Source organism: Tetranychus urticae, chromosome 1, assembly GCF_039701765.1.
Source record: "Tetranychus urticae isolate SD_2017Ah chromosome 1, NJAU_TeUrti_SD_1.0, whole genome shotgun sequence".
In the NCBI taxonomy this organism is placed as follows: Eukaryota; Metazoa; Arthropoda; class Arachnida; order Trombidiformes; family Tetranychidae; genus Tetranychus; species Tetranychus urticae.
Genome location: NC_142958.1, coordinates 822,911 through 848,956, shown reverse-complemented (window position 1 = coordinate 848,956; position 26,046 = coordinate 822,911). Strand labels below are relative to the sequence as shown.

General features: G+C 31.4%; 4 protein-coding genes and 1 long non-coding RNA gene across 18 annotated transcripts in view; 2 read left to right on the top strand and 3 right to left on the bottom strand.

Moving 5' to 3' along the window:
- TfAP-2 (transcription factor AP-2) overlaps positions 1-20,350 on the top strand; it is a 29,867-nt gene extending 9,517 nt beyond the window's left edge. Inside the window, exons 1-6 of one of the 13 annotated variants that reach the window (XM_089266145.1) lie at positions 10,527-10,645; positions 11,069-11,095; positions 12,051-12,500; positions 16,302-16,721; positions 18,805-18,883; positions 18,982-20,350. In XM_089266145.1, the coding sequence (XP_089122271.1) occupies positions 12,498-12,500; positions 16,302-16,721; positions 18,805-18,883; positions 18,982-19,715 (1,236 nt within the window). In that variant the 5' untranslated portion in view covers positions 10,527-10,645; positions 11,069-11,095; positions 12,051-12,497 and the 3' untranslated portion in view covers positions 19,716-20,350. Of the gene's footprint in view, positions 1-5,399; positions 5,536-10,526; positions 10,646-11,068; positions 11,669-12,050; positions 12,501-15,189; positions 15,341-15,574; positions 15,754-16,127; positions 16,722-17,768; positions 18,182-18,804; positions 18,884-18,981 lie in introns of those variants that run through there. The other 12 variants (XM_089266143.1, XM_089266144.1, XM_089266141.1 and 9 more) reach the window with 12 other exon arrangements.
- LOC107369964 (uncharacterized) lies at positions 1,649-5,117 on the bottom strand. Its single transcript, XM_089266147.1, has 11 exons — positions 4,955-5,117; positions 4,787-4,830; positions 4,700-4,712; positions 4,598-4,626; positions 4,483-4,519; positions 3,594-3,620; positions 3,289-3,389; positions 3,102-3,157; positions 2,854-2,891; positions 2,630-2,744; positions 1,649-2,451 (listed from the first exon to the last, which is right to left on the bottom strand). The coding sequence occupies exons 1-11, from the start codon at positions 5,115-5,117 to the stop codon at positions 2,397-2,399; spliced, it is 678 nt and encodes a 225-aa protein (XP_089122273.1). The 3' UTR covers positions 1,649-2,396.
- LOC149094317 (uncharacterized) lies at positions 13,742-15,199 on the bottom strand. Of its 2 annotated transcripts, none has more exons than XR_016197880.1 (2): positions 14,744-15,199; positions 13,742-14,621 (listed from the first exon to the last, which is right to left on the bottom strand). It is a non-coding gene; the product is annotated as an uncharacterized LOC149094317 (long non-coding RNA). The 2 variants fall into 2 exon arrangements; XR_016197879.1 differs by having other exon boundaries at positions 13,742-14,567; positions 14,744-15,070.
- Positions 20,351-21,043: 693 nt separating the features above from the next.
- LOC149094316 (uncharacterized) lies at positions 21,044-23,077 on the bottom strand. Its single transcript, XM_089266138.1, has 4 exons — positions 22,593-23,077; positions 21,786-22,531; positions 21,467-21,716; positions 21,044-21,373 (listed from the first exon to the last, which is right to left on the bottom strand). Exons 1-4 carry the CDS (start codon positions 22,906-22,908, stop codon positions 21,159-21,161), a joined length of 1,527 nt encoding a protein of 508 aa, XP_089122264.1. The 5' UTR covers positions 22,909-23,077; the 3' UTR covers positions 21,044-21,158.
- On the top strand, positions 22,986-25,452 carry LOC149094315 (uncharacterized). Its single transcript, XM_089266137.1, has one exon. The coding sequence runs from the start codon at positions 23,097-23,099 to the stop codon at positions 25,401-25,403; it is 2,307 nt and encodes a 768-aa protein (XP_089122263.1). The 5' UTR covers positions 22,986-23,096; the 3' UTR covers positions 25,404-25,452.
- The last annotated feature ends 594 nt before the right edge of the window (positions 25,453-26,046 follow it).

Sequence of the window (26,046 nt, the reverse complement as noted above, 5' to 3'; positions counted from 1 at the left end):
ATGCATAAATATATATTTATATTTAGATGATTATAGAGATGAGATCATTGAAAGATTATCAAAATGTGTTATTAAACTTGTTCAATTGATCCCTTTAATTCACCTGTTTGATGCACTTTTGCGCCACGATAAAGACATCATATAACAGGACCTTTCATCTGTCAGTTTACATTCCCTTTAATCATCCTTGAATCCGTTAGCTTTCTTTACCTACATCATTGATCCACAGACGTTAAGCAAGTGTTGACCAAATATTTTAATCCATCAGCATGAAGTGTTTCCCGGCTGTAACAATGAAAGGTGAAAGAAAAAGTTAGTTCAGTAAAAGATAAACACAAAAGTTCATAGTTACCTTCATGATTCAACTTGAATTGATAAGTCGAGTTGAGTTGCTCCAACCAAGAAACGACAGAATGCCAAAGACTGGGAAGAAAAGCAAAAAGACAGAGAAATGAAATAAAGTTAAGATGAAGAGTAAACTTTACAATAGCAATTATCATGGGAGTTTTCACTCCCAATAGGAAATAACGATAAGAATGGAATGGTTATTAGAAGATTTCGCGTTTTTCCCTTTCTTTGGTCCATGAATGAAGCATTTCTCCTTTTTTGCAATCAGGTTTGATATGATATTTATTTAGGAAATTAAGTTCCCTTTAGAAGAAGAGAGAGAGAGAAAAGAATAAAAGATGAAAACAGAATAATCATAAGATGAAAATGATGATAGAGTTGAATAAGCAAAGCGTCAACTTACTTTTACTTTTTCCTTTTCTTTCCCAGTTTTGATCTTTTTGCATCTTCTGTTTTTGATAGTTCACCTAATTTTTGATATAAACATGTTATACATTATTATTGTGAGCATAATATATTTCATTGTATTCAACATTCCAAGTCTCTTTTTTCCCTTTTATCCACTCAGTTTGTTCCTGCTAGTTCAAGCAAGTTGATCAATTGATAGAGATTATTGAAGCTTTTACACCCTCCTCCATCTTTATCCTATTTACTTCGCACCTCTTTTTATCCTTTTACATTGCTCACACTTTGCTAATAGCTTTTGATGTAAACGTAGTATTTTTTACAGTTCATGATAATATCATAGACTAAATATCAAGAGAGTGAAGAGCAGCAAAAGGTAAAGTAATAATGGAGTAATGATATATATTAAGATAAGAATATATACCGATAACAAGGTGAATAATCTGATCAGATGAATATATTGAATAACATTTGATGGAGAGCATTTTGTGTTCAATATTTCCAATTAATTTGATAAACATAATCAGGTTCAACTCTGGGTTTTTAGTTGTTCATTGACTTTACCAGGTTAATCAAGTTGATCATCAATGGAGGAATATGATGCTGAATAGAGATGATTTTCAGGCCAAATTTGATAATCCAATTGATAAGCTTTTTTTTCATCTGAAAACTGGTTAAAAAGAAGAAAAAAAAGATGAATCAATAATCTATATGAATGATGTTTAAAATTAAGCTGATTGTTGAGGATATTAATGTTGAAATGAATGCAGATTAATGAAAAATTATACAATAATTGAGATGAGACTAGAGATAAACAATTAAACTAACATTTAGATGGGATGATTGATTAACTGGATTCAATTGAATGATTAAGTATCAGGTTAACAACCCTTAAAATGATTGTAAAGAAATTCATTTTCATGTTTAATTAATTAACAATGTAAATATTAAATTTAAATTCTCCTTTTCCTTTTCAACTCTTCTTCTGTTGATATAATAATAAAACTAATAATAATATTTTGTTCAACACACACACAGATATTTAGTGTATGGTAATACAACAATGAAGGCAGTTTAGGAAAGGAAGTATAATCATTTTGGTAAATGAAGTTTTAAAAGAAAACAAAATCAGATTCCCTGATTTAAATGCAAAATTTGAGCTCAAACATAATTTACACGGAAATTAATTAATCACACCTTAAAATCAAGTCAAGTAGTACACAAAGGAGAGAGTGTGTAAAGAGAGACTCAAACTGATAGAGAAAGTAATAAGAGAAAAACGTGAAATTAATTAACTATGAATAACAGGCAATGGTTAGAGTACAATGATTTAAGGTTTTAAACATGAATCTTCATCATCACCATCCTCATCATCAGGATCATCAATACCATCAGCATCACCATTATCATTAGCATTACCATCAGCAACATGACCATATATTAATAATAATTGAAAGTATTAAGGATAACAGAAATACCGTTGATTAGATCACACTCTCAATTAAGGTTCCATTAGAGGTAGAGCTTTTACTTTGCGCTGGATTTAATCAACCAAACATCAGAAACAGTTTCCTTCAACATCATTTTCCTGATCCTTTATTGTGTCAGCCTTTTCACACGTCGGTTTCCGTTTGGCATCAAAATTAATATGGCCGCTCATGACAGACTTGATTTCTGGTGAGTTTCCTTTGATTTGAGCTGAATAAAGAGATGCAAAAAAAACAAGAGTTATAAAAAAATATCAACTAACAAAGCTAAGTTTCAATTATACTATTATTTTGGCTATTATTGTAGTGGTTAACGTGTGTCTATTCAGTGTAACCCAAGCCAAATCATAATAGCTGATAGTATTTCAAGTAAGCATTAAAATACATACACAAAAAGCAAGAAGTGAGAAGAGTTTTTCCTTTTTTTTAAGATACAATGAGAATGGGATGAAAAAAAAACCAAGAGTACCAAAACCAGAGCAGTTAGCGTATTGTTGATGAAAACTATGAATGATAAAAGAAAAGAGAAATTTAAGATGAATTTGTTATTGTATAGTAAGTATCGTCATTATTTGAAGGCATATAAACTGTAAGATATTTGTGATTCTCTTACCTTTTTCTGTATCTTCCTGAAATTTTGTGTATCTATAACTAAAGATGAGATATACTGAATATGAATATGAGATTGATTTCATGGTTCTATGAAAATAATTCAATGTATAAATAGTATAAATATATCAAAATATACCAATATTTATGTATATTTACTTAGCATTTCTTTTTACTCTTTTTTTCTCTCACTCTTAACTGTTCCTTTCCAATTTACTTTTCAATTCATCCTTTTACTGTTTCCATCTTTACCTTTTGATACACAACGGAACATGGAGAAAGGGTAAGAAGCAATAATGATTGAAGCACTGAAAATAATAGAAAAAGAATAAAATAGAGTGAGAAAAAGGAGAAAAGATGAAGATGAAGATGTTTAAAAGTGTTGATATGCGGTGTTTATAGTTGCAATAAAATTGCTCTTAAATTTATCCTTCCTTACCTCTTTGATTCTTAAACAGGGCTCGGGTGAAAATAAGGCCTGCCGGGCATTCTTATTATTTTGCATAACAATTTTTCTATTTCCATGTGAAAACTGTGCTTCTAGGGTTTTCAGTACGTGAGATTTTACAGTTTTATAATAGTAAAAGTAAAGTAGAATATCAGGTGAAATAGATTTTTGCAATTGTTGTTGAATCATGTTGATTATGGTGATGATGATGATAATAAGGTTTCAATGGAGTGTCACCTATTAAAGAGACACTTTTCCAGTGTTGAAGAATGTAAGAACAACAATAATCCAATTACCTTGAGCAAAATGATAATGATATACATCTAGAGATGGAGAGGGAGAGATAATAAGAAAATTATTTCAACTTTGCAAGTTTCAAATTTGGAAAATTATCTGCGTTCTTCTTCTTTCTTTCTCTTCTTCTTCTTCTGCTTCTTCTTTCAAAAATGAAATAGATTATCAAAAAAAGATTAACTATAGATACAAAAATTGAAGAGGTCAAAGTTTACAGATAATAAGATATTCAGGTTTGCTAAATTTTTACTCCAAATAAAAATATATAAAGTCCTGTGGAATCGATGCGAGCTTGTAATATTACTTTGTCTTAAAGTGTGTGTAAGTTGATGAAAAAGAGAAACAAAATTGCAACCATAATGGCTCTATGAGCAATTAACTGACAATAAACCGGTTCCAAACTTTAGCTATTTGGCTCCATTTTGCCAGAATTACTGCACCTTTAATTTATGACCAACGAAGTCAAGCTCTTTTTTCATAGTCCCAGCACAACTATGACCAGTTGTAATCTTCTACCTTTTTTTCCTCTTTTTAAGACACTGATGACGGTAGTGATGATGATGAAGATGAAAAAGAGAATGAGATATTTCCTTTCTTTGTAAATATTTTCCTTGTAAAAACTCTCCTAATGAAACTCTCCTTTAACTTTGCTCATCGATGGGCTTCAAACTCGAAACTGGTTCGTCATAGAGTAAAAAGAGAAGATCAGGAGATGATTTGAACCAGTAAAAGGCCATCACTTTGACCTTACCTTTTTTTTACTCTCTAAACATTAAGTGAAAAGACTCACAGACTCGGCGGTAAGATAACAGAAACAAGCCAGGCAAGATGATGTTGGACGTACAAAATTTAACTTAACCTTCAACATTGGTCATTACACTTTGTTTTTACCTTCTTCTTCTTCCTTCCTTCTTTCTCTTTCGTGAACCTGGATGATAGAAAGATAATTATTGTTCTAACCATTTAACATTAATTTATTTAAATCTGTCAAAAAATTATACTTTACCTTGCTTAGTTTTATCACCTCAATAATTACTAAATGTTGATGGACGAAAAGCAATGAGAGATAGTCAAATGAACAAAAAAAGGCATCTATTATGAAGCCTACCAGAAGATAGCTCCTAACAAGAAAGCAAACAAAAGTACCAAAGTGACAATAAAGGTTGCTGAAAATTGAAAACATTTTGCACTTTACCTTTTTCCTCATTAAACTATTCAGCCACCAACACTTATACATACCTTAATCATCAATTTGAACAATGAAACAAATTTAAAAATTAAAATTTAATCACAATTAAAATAGATAACATTGAAAGACAATTGAACCAAAAGCAAGTGAAAAGTAAACATAAGATCAACTTACTATTTTCACAGTTAACAGTAAAAATAACAGAAATTGCTATTTCAAGAGCAATAAATTTTATTTTTCCAACATTCAGTAATTTTATTAAAACACTCATTTGATTACAAATGAAACCAGAAGTTAAAATATTTTTTTTGAAGGTAAAATCGTGAACCAGATTCATCTTCAATTCAATATTATGTTGAAAAAAAGTTTGTCCTTTGCTCTGTGAACAAGTAGACCCACTTTTGTCCAACACCAAAACCAAAGAGACTTACCAGTTAAAAAAGGAAAGCAAGTCAACTTTCCTTGAGGCAATTTAATCTTCCTTTATATTCACATAAAAATATATTATAATACCAAACATAGATGTATAATATATTTTTTGATAAATCATATCAAAAATTCTGGTTCTGGAAGATTTTGGATAAACAACAGCAAAAGCTATTTCCTTGAAACATACATTCAATTGTGAAATGGTATAATGGTATTGACCAGGAAGACAGGCTACCAACAAGATGAGCCAGTTGTAATCCAAGCTAAAGTAAATTGAAATCAGAGGTAGTTTATTAAACCAAGAGAATCATCAAATGATATTAAAGGTAAGAATTAAATTTAAAATTCAGGTGATAAATCAATCAAATGTATTAGTGAAAAAAATCAACTGACATTGACTGAGCTTGATGCAGTGTTTAGATAAAGATTTGGTAAGAAGAAAAAAAATTCTTGGATTCAACTGATAATCTTTACTTGATCAACAATCTTAACCAACAACGGCAACAATAATAATCATTACTATCATCATATCATCATCACCATCATCATTCTCACCAATATTTGATAATATTAACGTGACTTGAATGTAAAATGTAAAAGCCAAAGAATACAGAAAAGAAAAGGTTTCTTCTCATTGTTATTCAATGTTACCTTAACCTTTCTTCAACTTTCCTTATATCATTTGTAATATTCAATCTACATTTTTTTGTGCCAATTGATATTGTGAGTTGTAACACAATTTGCATCAATAACGAGATTCACATTCACAAGTCTCATAATAAACGATCATCAACGTTTTATTGATCAAATACTCGCTTCTTGCCAATGCTCACTACATGATGAAAAGTAAATTCAATTGCTTGTTAATTCAATATTCTTAAGCATTTGCCTTCTCAATTTGATTCAATTTAATTGATTTCAACCATTAAACAGTGAATGAAACATTTAACAGTATTTTGCTTATATTTACCATCACAATGTTAGGTAGACAATCCAGATAATTATGATTTCGGTTAACAGACTTGTAATGATATTAAAATGGTTTCATGTTTTTTTGGCAACTTGTACATGAAAATAGATATTGTTAGATGGTAAAAATTGTATCATTTGATGTTCAGTCGGAAGTTTACCGGAAGAAACTGCTACATGTGCATCAATAATACGCAAAACACCAACTCAATCAATGGTAAATCGAAATTTAGCTCAAGGTTGATCATTTTCTTCTGCTGCTCTTCATCAATTGTTATCATTTTTTTACTATTTTTAGCTTTTTTACTTTATATTCAGCTAAAACCAAATGACACAAAAATGAGCTAAAAACCATTAGATTTGTATCAAATTTTTGGGCCTAAATTTTTGCCGTTCAATATCAATAGTGATTGATGCTAATCGCGTTAACCAAATATCAATTTACAGCTTTTAGGCTTTCGTTCTAGTTTCACTTTCTAATGACATTATCAGCATTAATGATAAACTAGTGGAACTTTCTTCTGAAAAGAAGCTATTTTTACAGATCACATAATATAAAGTAAAGCAATACATACAAAATATAATGATCTGATACTTGTGTAAGTCATTAAAATCAGATAACTTCAGTGAGACAGAAAACCTTTTCATTCAAGGTAAAAGTCAAAATACTCATTATTGAACAAAAATGAGTTTACAATGATTATTATATGATTATATGATTACTCGATTGATGGACAATTGAAAGTGAGCCTTAGATTAGCCAAGAAACTGGTCGAGAAGGTTTACCTTCTTCAATTTCCCTTTCAGTTTCCTTCAACACTTGTAAGTTGATTATTATTACAAGTTTGATTATCCTACCACCTTTTCCTTTTGAATTGGCCACTTTTAACAAATGAAAAAGTGTTAATCTTGGCTCAGATTTAAGCTTTTTCCGAGTTAAGCTAATCCATTGGTTCTCAAAACAAGTTTGCTAAGTTGCCCAGGTTACCTGTGTCTGAATCTTTGTTTTGAGTAAAGCTGCCCAAACTGTCTCAAACATTGTTTTAGAAACAGACTTTTTCAGTGAAACAATTTTTTTGTTTTCAAAACCAATGGATTGAAAAGGTTGAATTAGGAGAAGCTTAAATGTGGGCCAAGATTAACACTTTTTCATTTGCTAAAAGTGATCCATTCAAAAGTAAAGGCTGCAAATATTTCTTCGACTTTCTTCAAGCTCATTAAGTTTGTCTTTAGATTTGAAATAAAAAAAGTCCAATTTAATTCGGTCCATCCAGTCTTTTAAAAATCGCTTAGCCAAATTGCACATATCAAATTAAATAGATGATGAATGTCCTTGATTATTCCTGATTATTCTTGATTATTCAAAACTGTTTACATCTTTTTTTCCTTCTTTTCAAGTGATAATGGTTACTTTCACTCCTTCAAGGATTGTTAGTCCCGGCCTTTTGGTTTTCATGATCTTTGTTGATCCTTGCTTGTCGGTATCTTCTTTCTGCATTGGTTTTGTGTTGTTACTGTTGATGTTTCTGTTAATTGCCCAGGTTGAAATGATTTTCTTTCCTTTTTCTTTTCTTTAACAATGTTAATATTCAAAAAGCATAATGAACATGTTTCACATTGTCACAAATACTAATGATCTCATTAAAGATTGAACAGGTTAACATAGTTGCTCTTTGTGTTACCTACTAAATCAACATTGTTTAGGTAAGGAAGAGAAAAGAGATGAGAAAGATTAGTACCAAAAAAGCTGTTTGATTGATTAAGGCTTCAAAGAGAAACAGACACAATTTAGAAATTAAAGCAGAAGGTTAATTCGTGATCAATAGTATTGCTAACTGATTAATAGAAGGTAATCATAATGAAAGGTTAAAGTTTTGCTTCTGTTTGCGTGCAACACAACAAAGTATATTAATACACATATAATAATAACAAAAATAACAAAAAATGGTGTGATGATGTGACTCTGGAAACTGCTGAAGATGAGGTTAATCTCAAGTGAAGCAAATAAATACAATGTTAAACTATTAATTGGTTCAACCAAGGAAAACAAAGGAAGCAAGTCTAAGATGATAGATGAGATGGAGATGATGATGATGATAAAAGGTGAGATGAGTTGAAATAACAATGATAACAATTAAGATGTTTGAATAAATTAACGGGTAACAAAAGCAGATCAGGATTTAAAATAAAACATTTTTTTAAAACAATCTTTAAGTAAAGCAAGATTATCCATTAGCAACATTAGCTAATGGAGTCGATCAATGAATGAGCAATCCGTTGTTAAGGACATTTTGCGCGCAATACAAAAATGTAATTAATTTACATTAAATTAATTTAACATTAAAAAAATGTTTAATCTTAATGATTGTTTTGTCAATAAATTAAAATCTCATTTATTTACGTGAGTCTGATGAGTGAATAGCAATTTTCACGTCAAGTCTAAACGTTTATTGCAAGTAATAAGTTAATGCAAATGTGTTTAACGTTCACCCTTCAATTACAAATTACTGTGATTTAATGATTACTCTGATGTTTTACTGACATTCTTGGTTCACTTTAAATCAAGTTTGGGTGCAGTACGAGATGTAATATTATAAGTGCAGATAATTATCAGGTAAATGTCACAAAATGTGGCTCAAATCAGTGTTAATCAGCAGGAATCAAGCAAACAATATGATTAGAGATTCGAGACTTGTTTGATCAGTTGATTTAGAAGAGTGGTCATTTCGTTGTTGATTATTGCTTCAATTGGGTATAACTAATGGTTGCAAGACAGTTAATGTTAATACTTCTTCCTGATATAATTTGAGTTTGCTAAGTTGATTAGCAAGAAGAGAAAGAGAAGGAGAAAGAGCCACCTTGAAGAGGTTTGATTTTAAAGGAAAAGATATGTTAAATAAACGCTAATGATATCATCGAAACTTCGGCTTTCGGTGGGAAAATGCCTTAGGGCTAAAACTTCGAGAGAAGAAAAAGTAGAAAGAGAGAGAAAGATCATTTCATCTTCATCTTCTCTCTCTCTCTTTTCTCGCTCCATTACAAAATATTATGTATTTTCCTGTTATTTTCATGTATCTTGACTGATTTTTACTTATTGCCTCTTCTAGCTCCTTCAACATCTCTTTCTTTCTCTTGCAACTTGAAGCTCCTTTCACTGGTTCCTTTCCTTGGCTCCTTCTTTTTGGCTCCTCTTTCCTTGATTTCTCTTCATCTCCATCTTCATTGAATCTTTCTGAAATTGATTTATTAAATACTTGGGTCACACCTTAAAATACAAAAACATGAAACATCATTAAAGTCATGAGTAGTATTATAATAATAATAATAAAAAATTGTTCAATCTCTTTTTTCTTCTTCTTTTTCTTCTTCTGCTCTTGACCATGAATCTTATTTTACACTCTTGAACTTGAATTGATGAAAATGATGACTATTAACCTTCTTAAAGAGACAAGATTCATGGTAAAAAATCTATTCTTAATGCTATTGATACTTAATCATTATATAAAAAAAATTAAAAATACACATACCTTCTCGGAGTTTGTGACTTTCATGAATCGTTATTGAAAACCCATCAAAATAAGCTAGGAGGAAACGCAAATCCAAATCATTTTCAATTGTATCTGTATCAGGTCATCTGGCTTAACACAATGATCATGTGTTGTGAAATGTTGCTAATAATAATATTATTAGCAGCAAATCCATCTCCTCCTACAAAACTATTAATATTATACATGTGATTATTATCATTTGATAGTTCTGTATTGTTGACGCAGGCGGAGTTGATAACATGATATTCACATGAAGAGCAATACAAAATGATCAAGAAGCTTCTGAAAAAAAAGATTGTAAGGAAAAGATGAATAGACAACAAGAAAAATGAACAAGATGATGAAGATAATGGTTTTAATGATTTAGTTATTATCTACTCTTGCTTCTTTAATCAAACTGGTTTGGTCAATTAATTCTTTAATCAAAGGGAATAACTGGCAAAATTAACAAACCTAAACACATAAACAGAAACAAACCTTATAGCTATTCCTGATCTTATCTGAATCTTATCGGATCTTACATATCTAGTACCAAGCAGCAAATAAAAGCGGATAATTAGATGTTAATGCAAGTTAATTACTCACCAACTATTAGTTAATGGTGAATTAACCATCTTAATGTCTAATTAGTAATGAAAATTGATTTTTCGGCCAATCATTACAATTCGAACTGGGGTAAACAAAAGTCATGGTCAATATTTTAATCCTGATTAACGATTCCTTGTTACTCAGTCGTACTTAGATAACGGTCCCTATTTAGACAATGAATCTTTAAAAATTTTGTGTCTATTCACGTTTTTCGTTTAATATTGTCTTAAAATTGTTTTAATTGTGATCGAAATTATAACATTAGTTTCTTTTTTTTATTGTGTGTCACCCATGATGTCTTTAACTATTTCATTGAGTAGTTGTACACTTGGTATGTGTAAATATATATATATGTGTATTTATTGTATAATAGCCTTAAGGATTGAACTGTATAACGGCTTAATCCATAGGAGTTTGGCTTAGCCTGTTTCCTCTTCTTGTTAGCCTGGGGACGAAAATGTCTCGGGGTGAAGATAGATAAAGAAATAAGGAAGACGAAAAGATGAGGAAGAGTCCAAGTAAGAGAAAGAGAAAGAGAGAAAGTTACTTCACCTTTTGCTTCTTCCTCTTCTCCACCCTCTTCTGCTTGAGGACGCTTTCGGCAAGGGAAAGTTAACATTGAATACATTTAAGTATTTGTGTTTCTTGTGCTCGATAGACAGAAGCTTAAGGCAACGTTAACAGTTTTTTTACTCATCATCATCTTGTTTTTTTTCACTCTTACTTATTCTTCTTTTATTTTTCTCTTTTACAGTATACTTTGTGTTTTATGATGGTTTTTGTATGTGCTTATTGTTGTAACCAATACACCGAAGGAATCACCATTTCTCATAACCATTTCAAGGTTTCACTTCAGAACCAAACTTGATTTTTCACTGTTTATTCATCGGTTGGCGATAATAGTGATAGTAATAACATTATGATCATTATTATTATGATGATCAAGTCTATGACTTTAGTCGAGTCAGTTACTCTTTCTCTCCTGATGATGAATGAATATTCATTGAAACGATGAACACAAGAGATGATGAGGTTAGCACGCGCTGTTGATCGCGCGTTCAATATTTACTCTCTCACTCTCTTTTTCCCTCACAAGAGTATTAATATGAATAGATCGTGACTTCGTCAAGTTCAGACAATTCTGATGAACATGAACAAGATGAGAGAAAAAGTAAAAGTAAATGATAGAAACAAAGAAAACAAAATGACTTAAATTATGTTTAAGATCATGTTAACAATTATTATTTTGTTAGTTTTCTCCTTCTCTCTCTCTGTGTATACGAAATTCAATTGCTGGTAATAACAATATAATGCTTTAGCACCCAATGTGGATGGTGAACAGACAATAATTCAGGTATTGAACAAGCTAATAATGTTTGCAAAAAAACTGAATTTTTGTTAAATCAAAGTGAAGTGAAAAAAAACATAAATTGAAAATGTTGTTTTCCTAAGAGAAAAATCAAGTTTTTCTTTCCCATTTCAAGTTTTATTTCTCTGATTCAAATAGAGAAGCAAATGAAATGAATTAACTAATAACTTGTTATTAGATTGATGCATATGAAATGGCCCGTAATGAAACTGCTCATTTGGAATCTCAATAACGAACTCATTAGACAAGTTTAATGGGCAAAATTTACGCCATTGATCAATCAAATTTTGCGCTTTAATTTGCATCTATTTTCACGATCGAAAATATTGATTAACATTTTTCTGCATTTCGTATAAAAATGTCATAGAAAGCGGTCAATCGATGAGTTTTTTAAATCTAATTCTGACTAATTGGTGCAGTCTAGTTATACTGATACAAGGAGGAGCAGCAATTAAAACAATTTGGACCAATCACAAAAGGACAATATGTTAATTTAATCAAAATGATATTTCTGTTGGTCAACTTACAATGGATCCTCGTAATTAGATATTTTTGAATGCTGCCATCTAATTGAACTACAAGGAAAACAACTGGACCAACTGTGTTTACCAATATTATCGTTACATTAGTGGACAACATTGACCATCAATTACCTCCAGAATCAGTTTTTTGTATCCTTTTTAGTTGTCAATGTTTTCATTTCAGTGATTGATATTAAACTTAAAAGATCGTCTTATTTGGATACTGATTTTAAAGTCGTCTTAGTTTGTTACCTTGTGTCCGTATAACCAGACTGTTACTGAATAATTAAATAATGGTAAGGATTAAAATTTTTATCAGTGATTATATTAACTTTAAGCTTTTGCTGTTAATTTTTTCAAATCTTGATTTAACCACTTTTAATAAGTAACTTTGACTGTGAAAAATTGCAAAAATACTGATTTTATTGAATCTAAATTTAAGCATTTTTTGCTCATGAAAATAGGTGCAAATTTAATGACAAAATTGATCAATTAACGCAAATCAACTTATTGTTTAACCACAAAATTGCATTACAAACTGTAGAGTACATTAGTAATGCAATTAAGATTGTTGTTTAATGTAAAGGTTTCAATTAAACTTAAAGCAAAGCCAATAAGATGATGATAAATTAGTGTCAATGATTATCAAGGTGACTTTTGACGATGACAAATCTGTTTCCTTAATCTAAATCCCTTAAGAAGGTTTCCTGTGAATTAAATTAAGAGACAAAATTAAATGAAAATCAAGTCAGAATCTAAATAGTTAATCATAATGAAACAAAAAATTATGATTTGTGAAAAGTGGAAACATAAAGTTGACTGAGCAATGAAAATAAAAGCTGAAAGAAATGATTTTTGTGTGTTTAATTTAACAAACTATTAAAGACGATTAACAATTTTAATTCGTTAATTCTTAAAGTCGACTTGAAGACGATTAAAACGTTAATTTGGTGATCATTAGGATTGTTAAGTTTGATAAACATTGATCACAACAAATGGTAAGACAAAGTGATTTATATAAAAACAATTGCTAATGAAATCAATTAATCGTTTCATGCACCATTTAACCGATAGAAGGCGCAATTCAGTCTCTATATAAAAAAAACTATAAAACTGATGATGATATTTTGATGATGATGATGATGATGAGGAATGTGAAAACCTCGTGATTTGAGGAGAAACTTGTTGTTAATGATGATGATCAAGTCGACCTAAAGATGATCAGGGTCAAATGAATGTAGGAATGTTTGTTTCCGCAGTTAACTTGAGGTCAATCATCGACAGAAAAAGATTATGCAGATGAAGATGAAGATGATGATGATGATGATGATACTGATGGTGATGATGATGCTTCTGTTGATGTTGATCAAAAAACAACTTGCGATTCAAGGATATTCGAGAAGTTAACTTCATCTCACTCTTAAATTCAGGTTACTGTTTCAACTGCATTTTACCTTAAAATAATACACATTACATTAATCTATTTCTTTTGGTTTTAAAATTGGTGCAAAAAGAGATCAGATTGAACTGATAAATAAAATCGTTTAAGTATCAAATATTTATTACAAATTTAGTTAATTATATAATTTAATACTGATACTTTATTCAAGCTTTATATTACTATCGCTACTACTAATAATAATGTTAAGATTGATGGATACAGTGTAATAATAACTGATGATTATGATACAATTGTATGTATAAGATGGTCAGGTTAACGATGGATTGGGTTGATCAAGGATTGCACATGAAACAGATTGAAAGACAAATATTTTTCTTGCTTTTTCTTCCACTTTTAACCATATAATAATTTGCTTTTATCACTATTACTTTGATTGGTATGTACCTTTTTATGAATTTAATCACCATTAAGCACCTATCATGAACTTAATGAGAGTTAATCAACAGGCAAGTCAAACAATTTTAAGGCCAAAAGAAACAGTTAATGTGTGTTGAGATGGAAAAGGAAAAAAAAAGACGAAAGTGAAAGTCTTATTGTGAGTTTGTCCAAATTTTTGTGTCTCCATTTCCTTAAAATTATGACAATGGAGAGAAATGTTTGGTAAAAAAACAATTTGTAGAAGCCATTTTGCTTTTTAATGTTCAATTATTGTTGTTGTTAGTGAGATGGTTGATGAGATTGTTGACGATTAGTTTGATGATTATGTTGATGAAACCAAGGTGGCTTTAACCATTGTTGTGTCCCATGCTTGTGTTATTGTAACTGTTGTAGTTGCTTGTAATACTTGTAATGCTGTAATTGTTGACCATTTGTGATTATAATCAAATTATTCACGAAAAATGTCCAATAATTAACCGCTAATCGATGTTAATGTTGATTGTTTATGTGTCTTCGTTGTTGGCTGGTAAAGGAGAGAGAGAGAGAAGAGAGTCAAAATGGCGACAAGCGGTAAAAACTGGAGAAAGATTGAAAAAGACAGAAAGAAACGTTTAAGCTAAATACCAAATGGGACTCTCAATGTATCAAAGTTTTGTTGTCATTAAAGCCATCTTCTTCTTGCTTAACTCAACATCTTACCTTAGTATCATCTTTAATCATCCTGATTCCCGGTTTGAAGGATAGAGAAAGAGAGAAAGAGATTCAAGTTTTCATGTTGCCACACAAAATAAAACAAGAGTGATGAATATATACAACAAATATCTATACACTTGAACTCTCTTCATCATAGCTTAAAAAAAGCTATCTCAAGAGTCTCTCTCTTTTCCCTTTACCTTCCCGATAGATGGCACTTTTTTCAATATCAATTTCAAGCAATTTCTTGTTTTTCCAACAGTAACAGCAGCAAAGTACAGGTTAACTTTTTTCCTCTGCTTGTACTTTTTGCATTTTTTTGTACAACCTCTCAAAGTAAAACTTGTCTCATCTCTCCTCTTTTTTTGTAACAAGTAACTTTGTTTTTCTCTCGTTGTAAAGACAAAAAATAGCAAATTATATATGTGTATGTTTGGTGTTTCATTTTCCAGAGGATTTCTTTTGGCCATATTTTCTGTGTCTCCGTGTACATCTTGGACCTAACATTATCACATTGTTGACTCGTTTTTTGTTGTTTCGTTTTGTTGTTAATTTTTGTTGTTATACCTTTTTTTGTTAATTTCACTTGTGGATATATTTATGGTGAGTAAGTGAGGATATCAAAGTTTTCTTTCAGTATACAAAGAGTTTTGAAAAAAACTGAGAAACGGACAAAAAAAAGTGTCTCAATTGCTCTGGTGTTTTGCTGATTCGCTCACACTGTTTCAAACAGCTTCAAACTGCAATTTGTTTACAATTGATATGGTTCATTACAAATACTTATCATCATAATCAACATCTTATTCAATTATGCCTCTATGAGTTGAGTTTTGACAATGATGAGGATAACTTTTCATTCATTTTCATCAAAAAACTTTACAACTCTATTAGATTCATGTTTACTTAACCAATCAAATTGTTAATCCAATTGTTACACAGTTGCTCACTTCATCTATTTATCATCTTAACCTGTTTAATATTTGCTCTCATAAATTGAATTGATCTACTATTGTATGGTCAGTCAACTGTCAACACATTTTGAGATGATTTGCAAATATTAATTTTCAAAATTTGTATTCAGTTTTCATCAAAAAATTTAATTTTCAACCTTTGATGAAATTTTTCCACTGACTTAGGATAAGCGCCTTCTAGGTTTTGAAAGAAGTCTTAATTTAATCCAATTTTAATCCTAACCCTTGACCTGGACATTTTGTTTCAACATGACCAGTACAAAGTGTTTTTAAGAAGCATATAAAAACAGGTTTGATCAACCATTCGTTGTCAGAAAACACAATTTAAACCTCTTAGAATGATTTTGGTTGCTATGTCACTTGGTAACTTGACATTTTAAAAGGGCTGACGATGTTTGAAATGGTCATTATTTGGGTTCTGTCAATCTAGTGAACGACATCTAGTCGCATCGACGTTTACTCTTCAATTTTGTGAACATCTAGTCTCATCTAGTCCCAACTAGTCTCCTTTAGTCTCATCCATCCTCTAATTTAAAATGATGTACGATTTTGATTACTGCGATCTAACCGACTATCTTTGTGATTCTGAACAGGACCGCCGTGATCTGGTCCAAGGCCATTCTGGTGGAAGTTTGGGACCCATTGCCTCAATATCACATACATCCACCTTTAGTAGTGGACCCCGGTTAAGCCATGCTCCATCATCAGATTTTCAACCTCCATACTTTCCTCCACCGTACAACTTACCTCATCAACAATTGGACTTACATGGAGTGAATGCTGCCGCTGCAGCCTCCGTTGGTGAACCATATTCACATTTTAATTCATTAGGACATGATCCTCAGCAATATCATCATCATCATCATGGATACGGTGATTCGGCTGCAGCCGCTCGTCGCAATTCAGAGCTAGCATATGTCAATGTGAGAAGACCCGATGTGCTTCATCATCATGTTTTAAATGACCAGGAACTCATCAACTCAGGAACTTTACAACCTTTAGACGATGGACTGGTAAGTACAATTTTTTCATTTACGAGTAAAAGTTTGGTCAATGAGAAAAAGACAAACAAATAAATTGCAGGCCTTAACACAGGTGTGACACTTAGAAAGGCACAGAAGGAGGTAACAAGAAAGCAAATCTTACCTTAATCACAAAATTTGGTGACATTGCTTAAGATAATGAAGATTTTGAAGCAACAGATTTGATTTTGGTTTCATTGTCTCTGTTGCTTCATTATCATAATCAATATCGTTAAATTTTGTGATTAAGGAAAGATATGCTTTGTTACCTCTTTCACCTGTGCATTTTAAGTGTTCACCCCTTTGTGCACCTGATTTTTGTTAGGAGTCCTCTAAAAGTTTAGACACCTTCAAGTAAAAGTGAAGAAAGCTTCCTATTTAACTTTGAAAATTGCACATTGAGAGTTTGATAAATTGTCTTTGAAAAATTGACTAATATTGAAATATTTTTTAAATCAGTGAGATTTTTTGTTTCTCTTATGTTTCCCTATGATAGATGAAAGTATACTTTGCAGTCTTGATTTTAGCTAATAGTTAGTTTAATTTATAGTCTATATGCACATAATGCATAAATTTGTGAATTGTGAACACTTGAAAATTAAACATGACACTCATTAGATGCCAAAATAGCCAAACATTTATTACTTGGTCTGGAGTAAAAGACAAATCAGCAAAACTGAGCAAACCAAATGGACAGGTTGTTAAGCCTGACACGAGTAATTTTACACAAATATTTGAAGATATTGAAATCTGAAATTATTTAATTTTAGCTTAGAAGTTTCTTTGCTGAGCTTTATACGAAATCGCTCACTATTCAAATTTAGTAATTAATATAAAAATGAACAATATTCACAATGAAATTGCTTTGTTTTTGCCTCCTTTTTCCGTGTTTTGCCTATTTGCTCTTGTTTGTCTTTTACCCCGGACCTTTATTAGTTTTCCGCTTTAACCACATCTGTTGAGCTGCTCAACTTGGAAGTAAAATTTCCACTTGAGGGTTGCCATCTATCGAAAAGAAAAATAAACTTAGAGCATAACTGTTTATATGGACAGTTACATTGTTTTTTTACTGAAATCAGTCAACGCAATTGTCAACAATTGGTTACCTAGTCTTATTTAAATCATATTGTTCTCAAAGAATCTATATGTGGGCCATCTAAGTTTATATATTTTCTTTCTGATATTGTTATCTTGTATCCCTTGTGATCAACATGCTAAATACTAACCAAAACACAAAAACGGGTTTATCTCTTGAAGGCTTGCCAATTCAAGAGAAACCATTAGAATTGGTAAAAAGAAATAAGCCAGATTCGAATGATTGTGCTAATTGTTCAGAAAATCGTGAAAATGCTAGTCACCAGTGTCATCAACATCTCCATTGTCACCACCAACTAAACAATGAAAATGACTATAATTATGAAGACGATGATAGCTCATCAGATTTTAACGAGGTAAATTAGATTACCTACACATCTTATGTACCATCTCACATGCTTATATTTATTCTATCTCCAGCCTCTGCTTAGCCCCTTGTCTCATTTACTCTAATATGCACGCTCTTCACTAGCTGCTTAGTCTTTCACCTTTCTTTAATATTATCTTACAAGGCAATTATGGGTTTTCTCAGCTTGACTGCACCCAAACCATTAACTTGCTTCATTGACTTAGTTTACAGGGTGGACTGAGAGTTCATATGTGAAAGAAAGTGAGTCTTATTTAGCGTCCATCAAGATTTTGGCGTAAATCCGATAATTTGATGAAATATTGTCTTTATTTTTGTGTCAAAGTCTAGCCTAGTAATCGATCACTTATCCTATCACAATTGTGTATCTTGAATCTTAACTTTATCATAGCAATCGAATCAAATAAACTTACAAATGTCTTCATGAACACCCTTTAAGCTATATGTTTTGGGTATCACTTCTTCTATAGTTTGCCTCAATCTTTTACCATACAATATTGCTCCAATGTGCATCTCCGTCAGTGTTTTTTTCTAAATCTACCAAAGACCAACTATAGGAAATATACTAAAGAAGTCATATAATTTCATTCATTCTTTTCTTTGTATTTACAGGGTTCCAATGCAGAACAGGATAGCCACAACATGTTCCCAGGAGAGCACAATAGTGTTATCCGAAAGTGTTTTACCAATGGTATGTATCACGACTGTGTTTTATTCAAGTCCTACATTGGCTTAGACTAATTTTTATTTCTTGATTCTCATATTCTTTTCTTCTCTCTTCTTTTTTAGGTGCAAAACGAACAAGTGATAATAAAGAAATGGTTATAACCGGGTTAGCCGCTACAGGTGACGTTTTCTGTTCCGTACCTGGACGGTTATCCTTACTAAGTTCTACAAGCAAGTACAAAGTAACGGTCGGTGAGGTTCAACGTAGACTCAATCCACCTGAGTGTTTGAATGCCTCCTTGCTAGGAGGTGTTCTTAGGCGAGCAAAATCAAAGAATGGTGGTCGATCTCTAAGAGAAAAATTGGAAAACATCGGTTTAAATTTACCTGCAGGTCGAAGAAAAGCTGCTAATGTCACACTACTCACCTCATTAGTGGAAGGAGAAGCTCTTCATTTAGCACGAGATTTTGGTTATGTGTGTGAAACTGAATTCCCATCACGTCAAGTTGCCGAATACCTTCATCGCAATCATTCTGATCCAGCTGATTTATATCGCCGTAAAGAACTTATACTTGGAACTAAACAAGTTATCAAAGAATTTGTGGACCTTTTGAATCAAGATCGATCACCACTGTGTAATAATAGGCAGCCAAGTTTATTGGAACCCAATATTCAAAGAAGTTTAACACAATTCTCCCTAATCACCCATGGTTTTGGTAGTCCAGCAATCGCCGCGGCTCTCACCGCAGTTCAAAATTTTTTGACGGAATCCATTAAATACCTCGACAAACAGTCAGCTAATTATCAAAATTCTGTTCAGGATACAAAGAAAGACTCCATGGTGGACAAAAAGTGATGACGAGATAACTTATTATATATAAACTTTAATTAATGACAATTGTTCCCGGTCTATTATTGACCATTGATGTGAACAACCAATCTTCATTTCTTCTTCTTTGGCCAAAATCATGTAATAATAAATCAAATCATAAAGTCTTAATGTACCAAGATCTTATCCGAGATTAGCAACTTTTGACATATTATCATTATTATTACCACCACTATTACTGAATAAGCTTTAAATAAAATCAAATTCAAAAAAAAATATTTCATGTTGAAGAAGAGGAAAAAGATCAGACATGATTAATCGTAACGCATCACAAATATTCAGTACATTGTAAACAACTTTTCATATGTATGTAAAAACTAATGCAAGATTGATTTGAATAACTTTTGCATGATGATAACAATTCAAAGCTGTTTTATTTGGTAACTGAGATCAATTACTTTTGGTTACACCAGTTTTTTTCCTGTCACAATATTGATTTCATTGTATTTTAATTGTCTATCATTTGCCAAAGCGACGAAATTTGTTTTCATTTATTGACCAGAATTTTTAACTAAAATTTCTGCTATTTAGGTTAATTAAGTGTGATACAAGTAAACATTCAATCATTCAAACTTCTATTGATTAAATTGATTTTTGCCTCATCTCTTTTGATGTTTATTTAAACCAATGCTTTAATTGCAGCTAGTCGCGTTTTTAATACATTTAAAGTCAGTTTATCTCTTTAACTAAAAGGGTCCAATCAGCTTGATTACTTTTTTTATCCTCAAAAATTTTACTCTATCGTCATTAATAAATATGATTTATTCATCTTCAAGTTTCTTGGTTAGATTGTTGAGATTACAATTGCTTCGGAGTTCATGACATGAATATCACATTACATATGAGTTAAATGCTCAACTTTTGGTGTTTGACGTGAAACCAATAATTTCAGGTTTAATCAGACCTGTTATTTGACTAAACGGATACAAGTAACATTTTTAATTCTAATTTATTGATTTCTTCTCATCTTTAACCTTGTTACATTGAAATAAATTTGCTCTTGCAAATTGGAATCTTTCTGGCTTTCTGACTTTCTGGCTTTGATTTAACTATTAGATGGGAAATTAAACGATACCCAATCGATCCAAATAAAGACGCTGTCAACACGAGCGTGAAACTTAATTCCCAGATTTGACGCCAGATTTGCGTTTTTTGTTTTCATGAGCTCTTAACATGAATAATGCTGCGTTTCTTATTTTCATGTGCACTTGACATGGATAATGTAGCGTTTTTTAGCAGAAAGCGCTCACTTTTGTAGCTCAGTGAATGTATTAAAAATGACGGCTCTGAAACCATTTTTGAAAAGCACCCAAATAATTTAATTAATTTTCAAAAAACGTATATTTTATACAAGGGTAAATATCACAAATAATAAAGTAATGATTGAATGTAATAAATATTTCTTTTAAATTAGTTAAAGTTATAAACAGTCCTGTTGACCGTCTCTTTTTCAGATGCTGAATCCACAGTAATTTTCTTGGATTGCCTATTTTGTCTTGTCTCATTTTGGCCATCTCCAATGACCCGGCGATTAAAGTCGTATAATGCTTTAGTAACTTGTCCCATGCAGTTTTTATAGCTTGATAATTTGATTTCTTTCATTCCTTTTATGGCATGTGCATGTTCTTGAATGAAAGAAAAACATGATATTAATGATCATGATAATGAAAAATGATAAAAATACATGATTGTGGAAATTAATTAGTAACATAGATTACCTATTAGCATATCTAATGCTTCTTTTCCATCAGCTAATCGTTCTTCATCTTCCAGATTGTCTTTACCAATGATGAATAAAAAGTTGGATAAATCAGTTTTCTCATTCAAATAAACTTTCCACTGAATATCACTCAATAATGTCCATGATCTCATTAGTCTTGATATCACTAAACATGGCTTAGCAGCTTCCTTCGCTTTGTTATAATCTTTTACACCAAAGGTGAATCGATCACCAATACGCATTTCGTCCTAATAATTTCAATAATAATAAAGCTGAGTTTAATATCAAGTAAATGAATATTTAATGGCTCTTCTTACCTTTCCCTTGACTTTAGTTATACTTATTTTCCTTTCCATGGCAAACGCTGCTTCAAGTGATCTTTTATCTTGTAAATGAGCAAGTTTCATGTTAAATGCCTCCATGAGAATGAACATGTTTTTTAAAATAGGTGTTGACTGTGCATTGTTAGGTAGTGTTGGAAGAGCTTCTTTGAGTTTTTCAAAAGCAACAATGATATCGCTATCAGCCTTTTCTTGAGCTCTGTTTCTGTCTTCAAGAATCTTTGCAGTCAATTTGTCACAAGAAAAATTGTGAAGCTTTCTTCGTTTCACTGTATTTTTTGAGCTATTTTGTGGTTCTTCATCACTTGATAAATCCTCGACTTCGACTTTTTTCTTGTAAATATCACTTACTTCATGTTCACTATCTTTTTCATCGGAAATTTGATTGGTCTTTGATCCTGGTGTTGCGTTAATTGCGACTTGATGTAAAATCTCATTGATCTGAGGCGATTCATGACCATGATCATGGTTTGTATCATTATTAAAATGATCATAATCATGCATAGAGCTGAAATTAAAGTCATCATCAACAGAAACGGTATCAAGACCAAGCATTGATTTTAGGAATAAAGATCGAGTTTCTTTAGGATCAGCTTTTATTATATCTGATGGTTGAGTGGTCGCATACGTTACAAATTCTGTGCGTAGTAAAAAATATCCTGGTTTCAGCTTTATAGAATGAGCAGCACTTTCGATTCCTTTTTCAACTTCAACTCTGTCATCTTTGAATAGAAAAAAACATGTGTAAGTAACATTTACATGTAGTAATTTACATTTACTTACTAGAAATTATCATTATTTTTCCAGTGTATGGAGTATGGTTTATCCTGAACCGCCATAGATCGTTCATTTCTTCGTTTTGAGGCACATGTTCATTTTTGATCATGATAATGACAGGAATAATGATGCTCTGGTTCTCATTGCTCACAGCAAAAAATAGCACATAAGAATAATCGTTTGAAGCATTAGGTAGAGTTTGAAGAAGTCGACTTGATCCTGGTTTTACCTTCAATGTGGTTGGTGTTTGATGATCAGTAAGAAATTTTACTAAAGAATCATTGGTTTTTGTATTATTATTAGATTTACGCTTACGTAACATTATTAAAACTCATGTAAATTGTGTAATTAATCAAACACGAATAGGAAAAAAGCAGACACAATTAGAAAAGAGTAATACTGAGCTTTCACATAAAGACATGTGTTGCCACAGGAAAAGGATATTGCTGGTTTTGATAAAAGTCCTTTGGGATTAATTGTTTCCACTAGCTGTACATTCCAATCATTGCAATGATTTCAAGAGGAACTTATTATAGAGGATTGGCTATTAATCGAGCTAATGATATTGCTTTACAAATACGACAATTAGACGAACCAGATGAATCAAGTTTGCCTGATCATGAAAGTGTACATGAAAACAATGAACATGAAAATCATGTTGATGTTAATGATGATTTTTTCGTTCATTCATCAAACCAATGTGATGTGTCTCATCTTCAGTTAAAAGTTCTTATTGACCTTGTGATGGGTAAACTCGTTTGTGACTCCAACTTCAGTAAAAACCAACTCGATCAAGTTTACAAAAGCCTAGAGATTATTTTGACAAGTTGTGGAATTAATGCAATTTCTAGCTCAGCTAAATCGTTTTGGTTACATCAAACATCTAACTTGGTTGCAGAGTATTGGTTTTTATGTGAATCAGGACACTCACATGGACCATTCACCGGCAAGCCCAAGAACTTTGGAGATATCAATTGCATGAATCTTAATTACAAGCCGATTTTAGCGAATGGCAATTACTTCATCAGACTATCCATTAAAGAACAACTAAAAGTCATACTATCATCATTCGGTGAAAAAATGATTCATGACTGTGATAATCAACATGATTCAACAATCAAAGACATACGGGATTCATTGTTAGCACGATTTGCAAAACATGATCATGACACAATAACAATGACCATGTTTACAGATGAAGTTCCTGCTTCGAGAGCAAGCAAAATTTCCATTTTCCCAATATATTTGATGGTTAATGAGTTACCAAGCAAACTTCGCAAACAAAATCTCATCTTAGCAAGTGTCTATGTTGGTTCTAGTAAGCCGTCAAATGTAACATCCTATTTAAAGTCAGTAATCAATGAGCTTCAGGAACTCGAAACAAACGGATTTGAATGGTACTCCAACAATGGCATAAAAATAACAACATGCAAATTGATTTGTACCATTGCTGATGCTCCGATGCGTGCATACTTACGATCAGTTAAGCAATACAATTCATCTTTTGGGTGTGACTGGTGTAAGATTCCTGCAACTCATGAAAATGGAACCATGAGATACCCTGTTTACATGACTCATGAAATCGATGAAATGTTGCGTTGTAAAGACGACTTTCTTTTACATTCTAGAGGCTTTAGTGTGGATTTGGCAACATCTTTGTCAGTAAAATCGACTAGTCCTTTTATTCATTTGAATGAATTTGATTTGGTTTGGGGATTTAGTGTTGACATTATGCACGCTGTTTATTTAGGGATATTCAAAGATTTCTTCAAAAAAGAATGGTTCAATCCAGATAAACGTGATAAAGACTATTACATTGGTAGCTCATGTAACATGAAACTGATTGATAGACGTATTAACAAGATTAAGGTGACAAATGAACATGTACGAAGGCCAAGATCATGTAGGGAGTACAATAACTGGAAAGCTAACGAGTTCGGGTCCTTTCTTTTGCAATTTATTTATCCAGTTTTTGTTGATATTTTACCGAACAAATACTTACAGCACGTGAGTAAATTGTCAAAAGCAGTTATGCTCTTGCAATCATCGCCGGTCCATTTTAGTAGCATTGAAATTGCTGAAACACTGCTTGATGAGTTTATTCATGATCTAGAAAGTTTATATGGTGTTGAAATGCTTACTTATAATTCGCACATTCTTATGCATTTGCCTAGATCAGTCAGATTTTTAGGACCTGCTATAGTTACATCTGCGTTTTTATCTGAAAATGAGATGGGAAATCTGAAAAGAAGAAACCGGAAATTTTCAAACATGAGTCAATCTCTAGTAAATTTGCATCTGATCAAAATATCGCATCAGGTTAACATCAATGCGAAACTTCAACAAATGAATTCAAAACAAAAAGTATTTTTTAGTAATTTGCCTCATGTAAAAGATCAAAAATTAGCAGGGTCATCAATAACATCACATGATAATTTACTTGTAACATTTTTACGAGAACATGATATTGATCATGTTAATGTTAAAAAATTTGCTTATATCAATTATATGCAAACTCTTTATACTACTAAATCTCATGACAAACAGAAGTTGAGATGTAACTCCGTAATAAAATCGGATGAGCATTATTTTGTTATTGATCAAATATACAAAACAGGCAATCAAATAATTTTCAAACTTAATAAGATTCTTACTGATGACAATTTCAGCTCTAATTTTCCAAATTTACACAAAGTTCTTAGCTTGGATATCAATGCAACATTTCTGGAACTTGCAACTGTTACGAAAAAAGTGTCAATAATAAGTACATCAAGTGATATTGAATTCGTTGTAGATGAAAATCTTTTGTTGTTTTGAAAAATGATACTTGTAACTGATCATTCAGATCATTCATTCGTGAAAATTTGTTAATTAAATTGAGATTGTTCAACGATACTTAATGAAGTAATCTAATTTAATCTCATTTTTTAATCAATGACATGATCTTGATGATTGTCTAGTGTCTTTAATCATGAACATTATGAGAGAAACATATTGAGTCAACTATTATGAAAGAGTCATCGGCCAACGTTCAATGAAAATGAGAAGACAATTTTTGATTAATGTTACATGATCTATGATCGATTTCTTACATTTGTTTAGAAACAGCGAATAGATAATAGATAAAATGCAAATTTGATGTGGTTAAAAGGTTAAGGAATAATATTTTTAGTAACAGTCTAGTTACATGGACACAAGGAGTAGCGTTAATTTAACACATGATTTAAAGCTGTAAATGTAATGATAAATTGTGAAGCTCAATAATTACATTAAACTCGAGATAACAGTCTAGCTACATGAACACAAGGAGTAGCGTTAATTCAGCACAATTCAACCCAATCGCAGTAAAGGCACTCATGTGTTGTTTTAATAATTTTACATAACAATGATATTTTAACTAATATTCAATTGTTGAATCAGTGGACAAACAAATTGACTAGCAAACCGCTTCAGAATTAGC

Bases quoted from the DNA above. Each gene is read 5' to 3' on its own strand.
- LOC107369964 (XM_089266147.1), bottom strand. From the start codon at position 5,117: ATGAATCTGGTTCACGATTTTACCTTCAAAAAAAATATTTTAACTTCT. The intron at 3,390-3,593 runs GTAATTGGATTA...TGAAAACCCTAG, and splicing joins TCATTATCATTTTGCTCAAG to AAGCACAGTTTTCACATGGA. The intron at 2,452-2,629 runs GTATGTATTTTA...CTCTTTATTCAG, and splicing joins TCTCACTTCTTGCTTTTTGT to CTCAAATCAAAGGAAACTCA.
- LOC149094316 (XM_089266138.1), bottom strand. From the start codon at position 22,908: ATGTTACGTAAGCGTAAATCTAATAATAATACAAAAACCAATGATTCT. The intron at 21,717-21,785 runs GTAAGAAGAGCC...TGAAATTATTAG, and splicing joins TAACTAAAGTCAAGGGAAAG to GACGAAATGCGTATTGGTGA. The intron at 21,374-21,466 runs GTAATCTATGTT...CTTTCATTCAAG, and splicing joins AGCATTAGATATGCTAATAG to AACATGCACATGCCATAAAA.
- LOC149094315 (XM_089266137.1), top strand. From the start codon at position 23,097: ATGATTTCAAGAGGAACTTATTATAGAGGATTGGCTATTAATCGAGCT.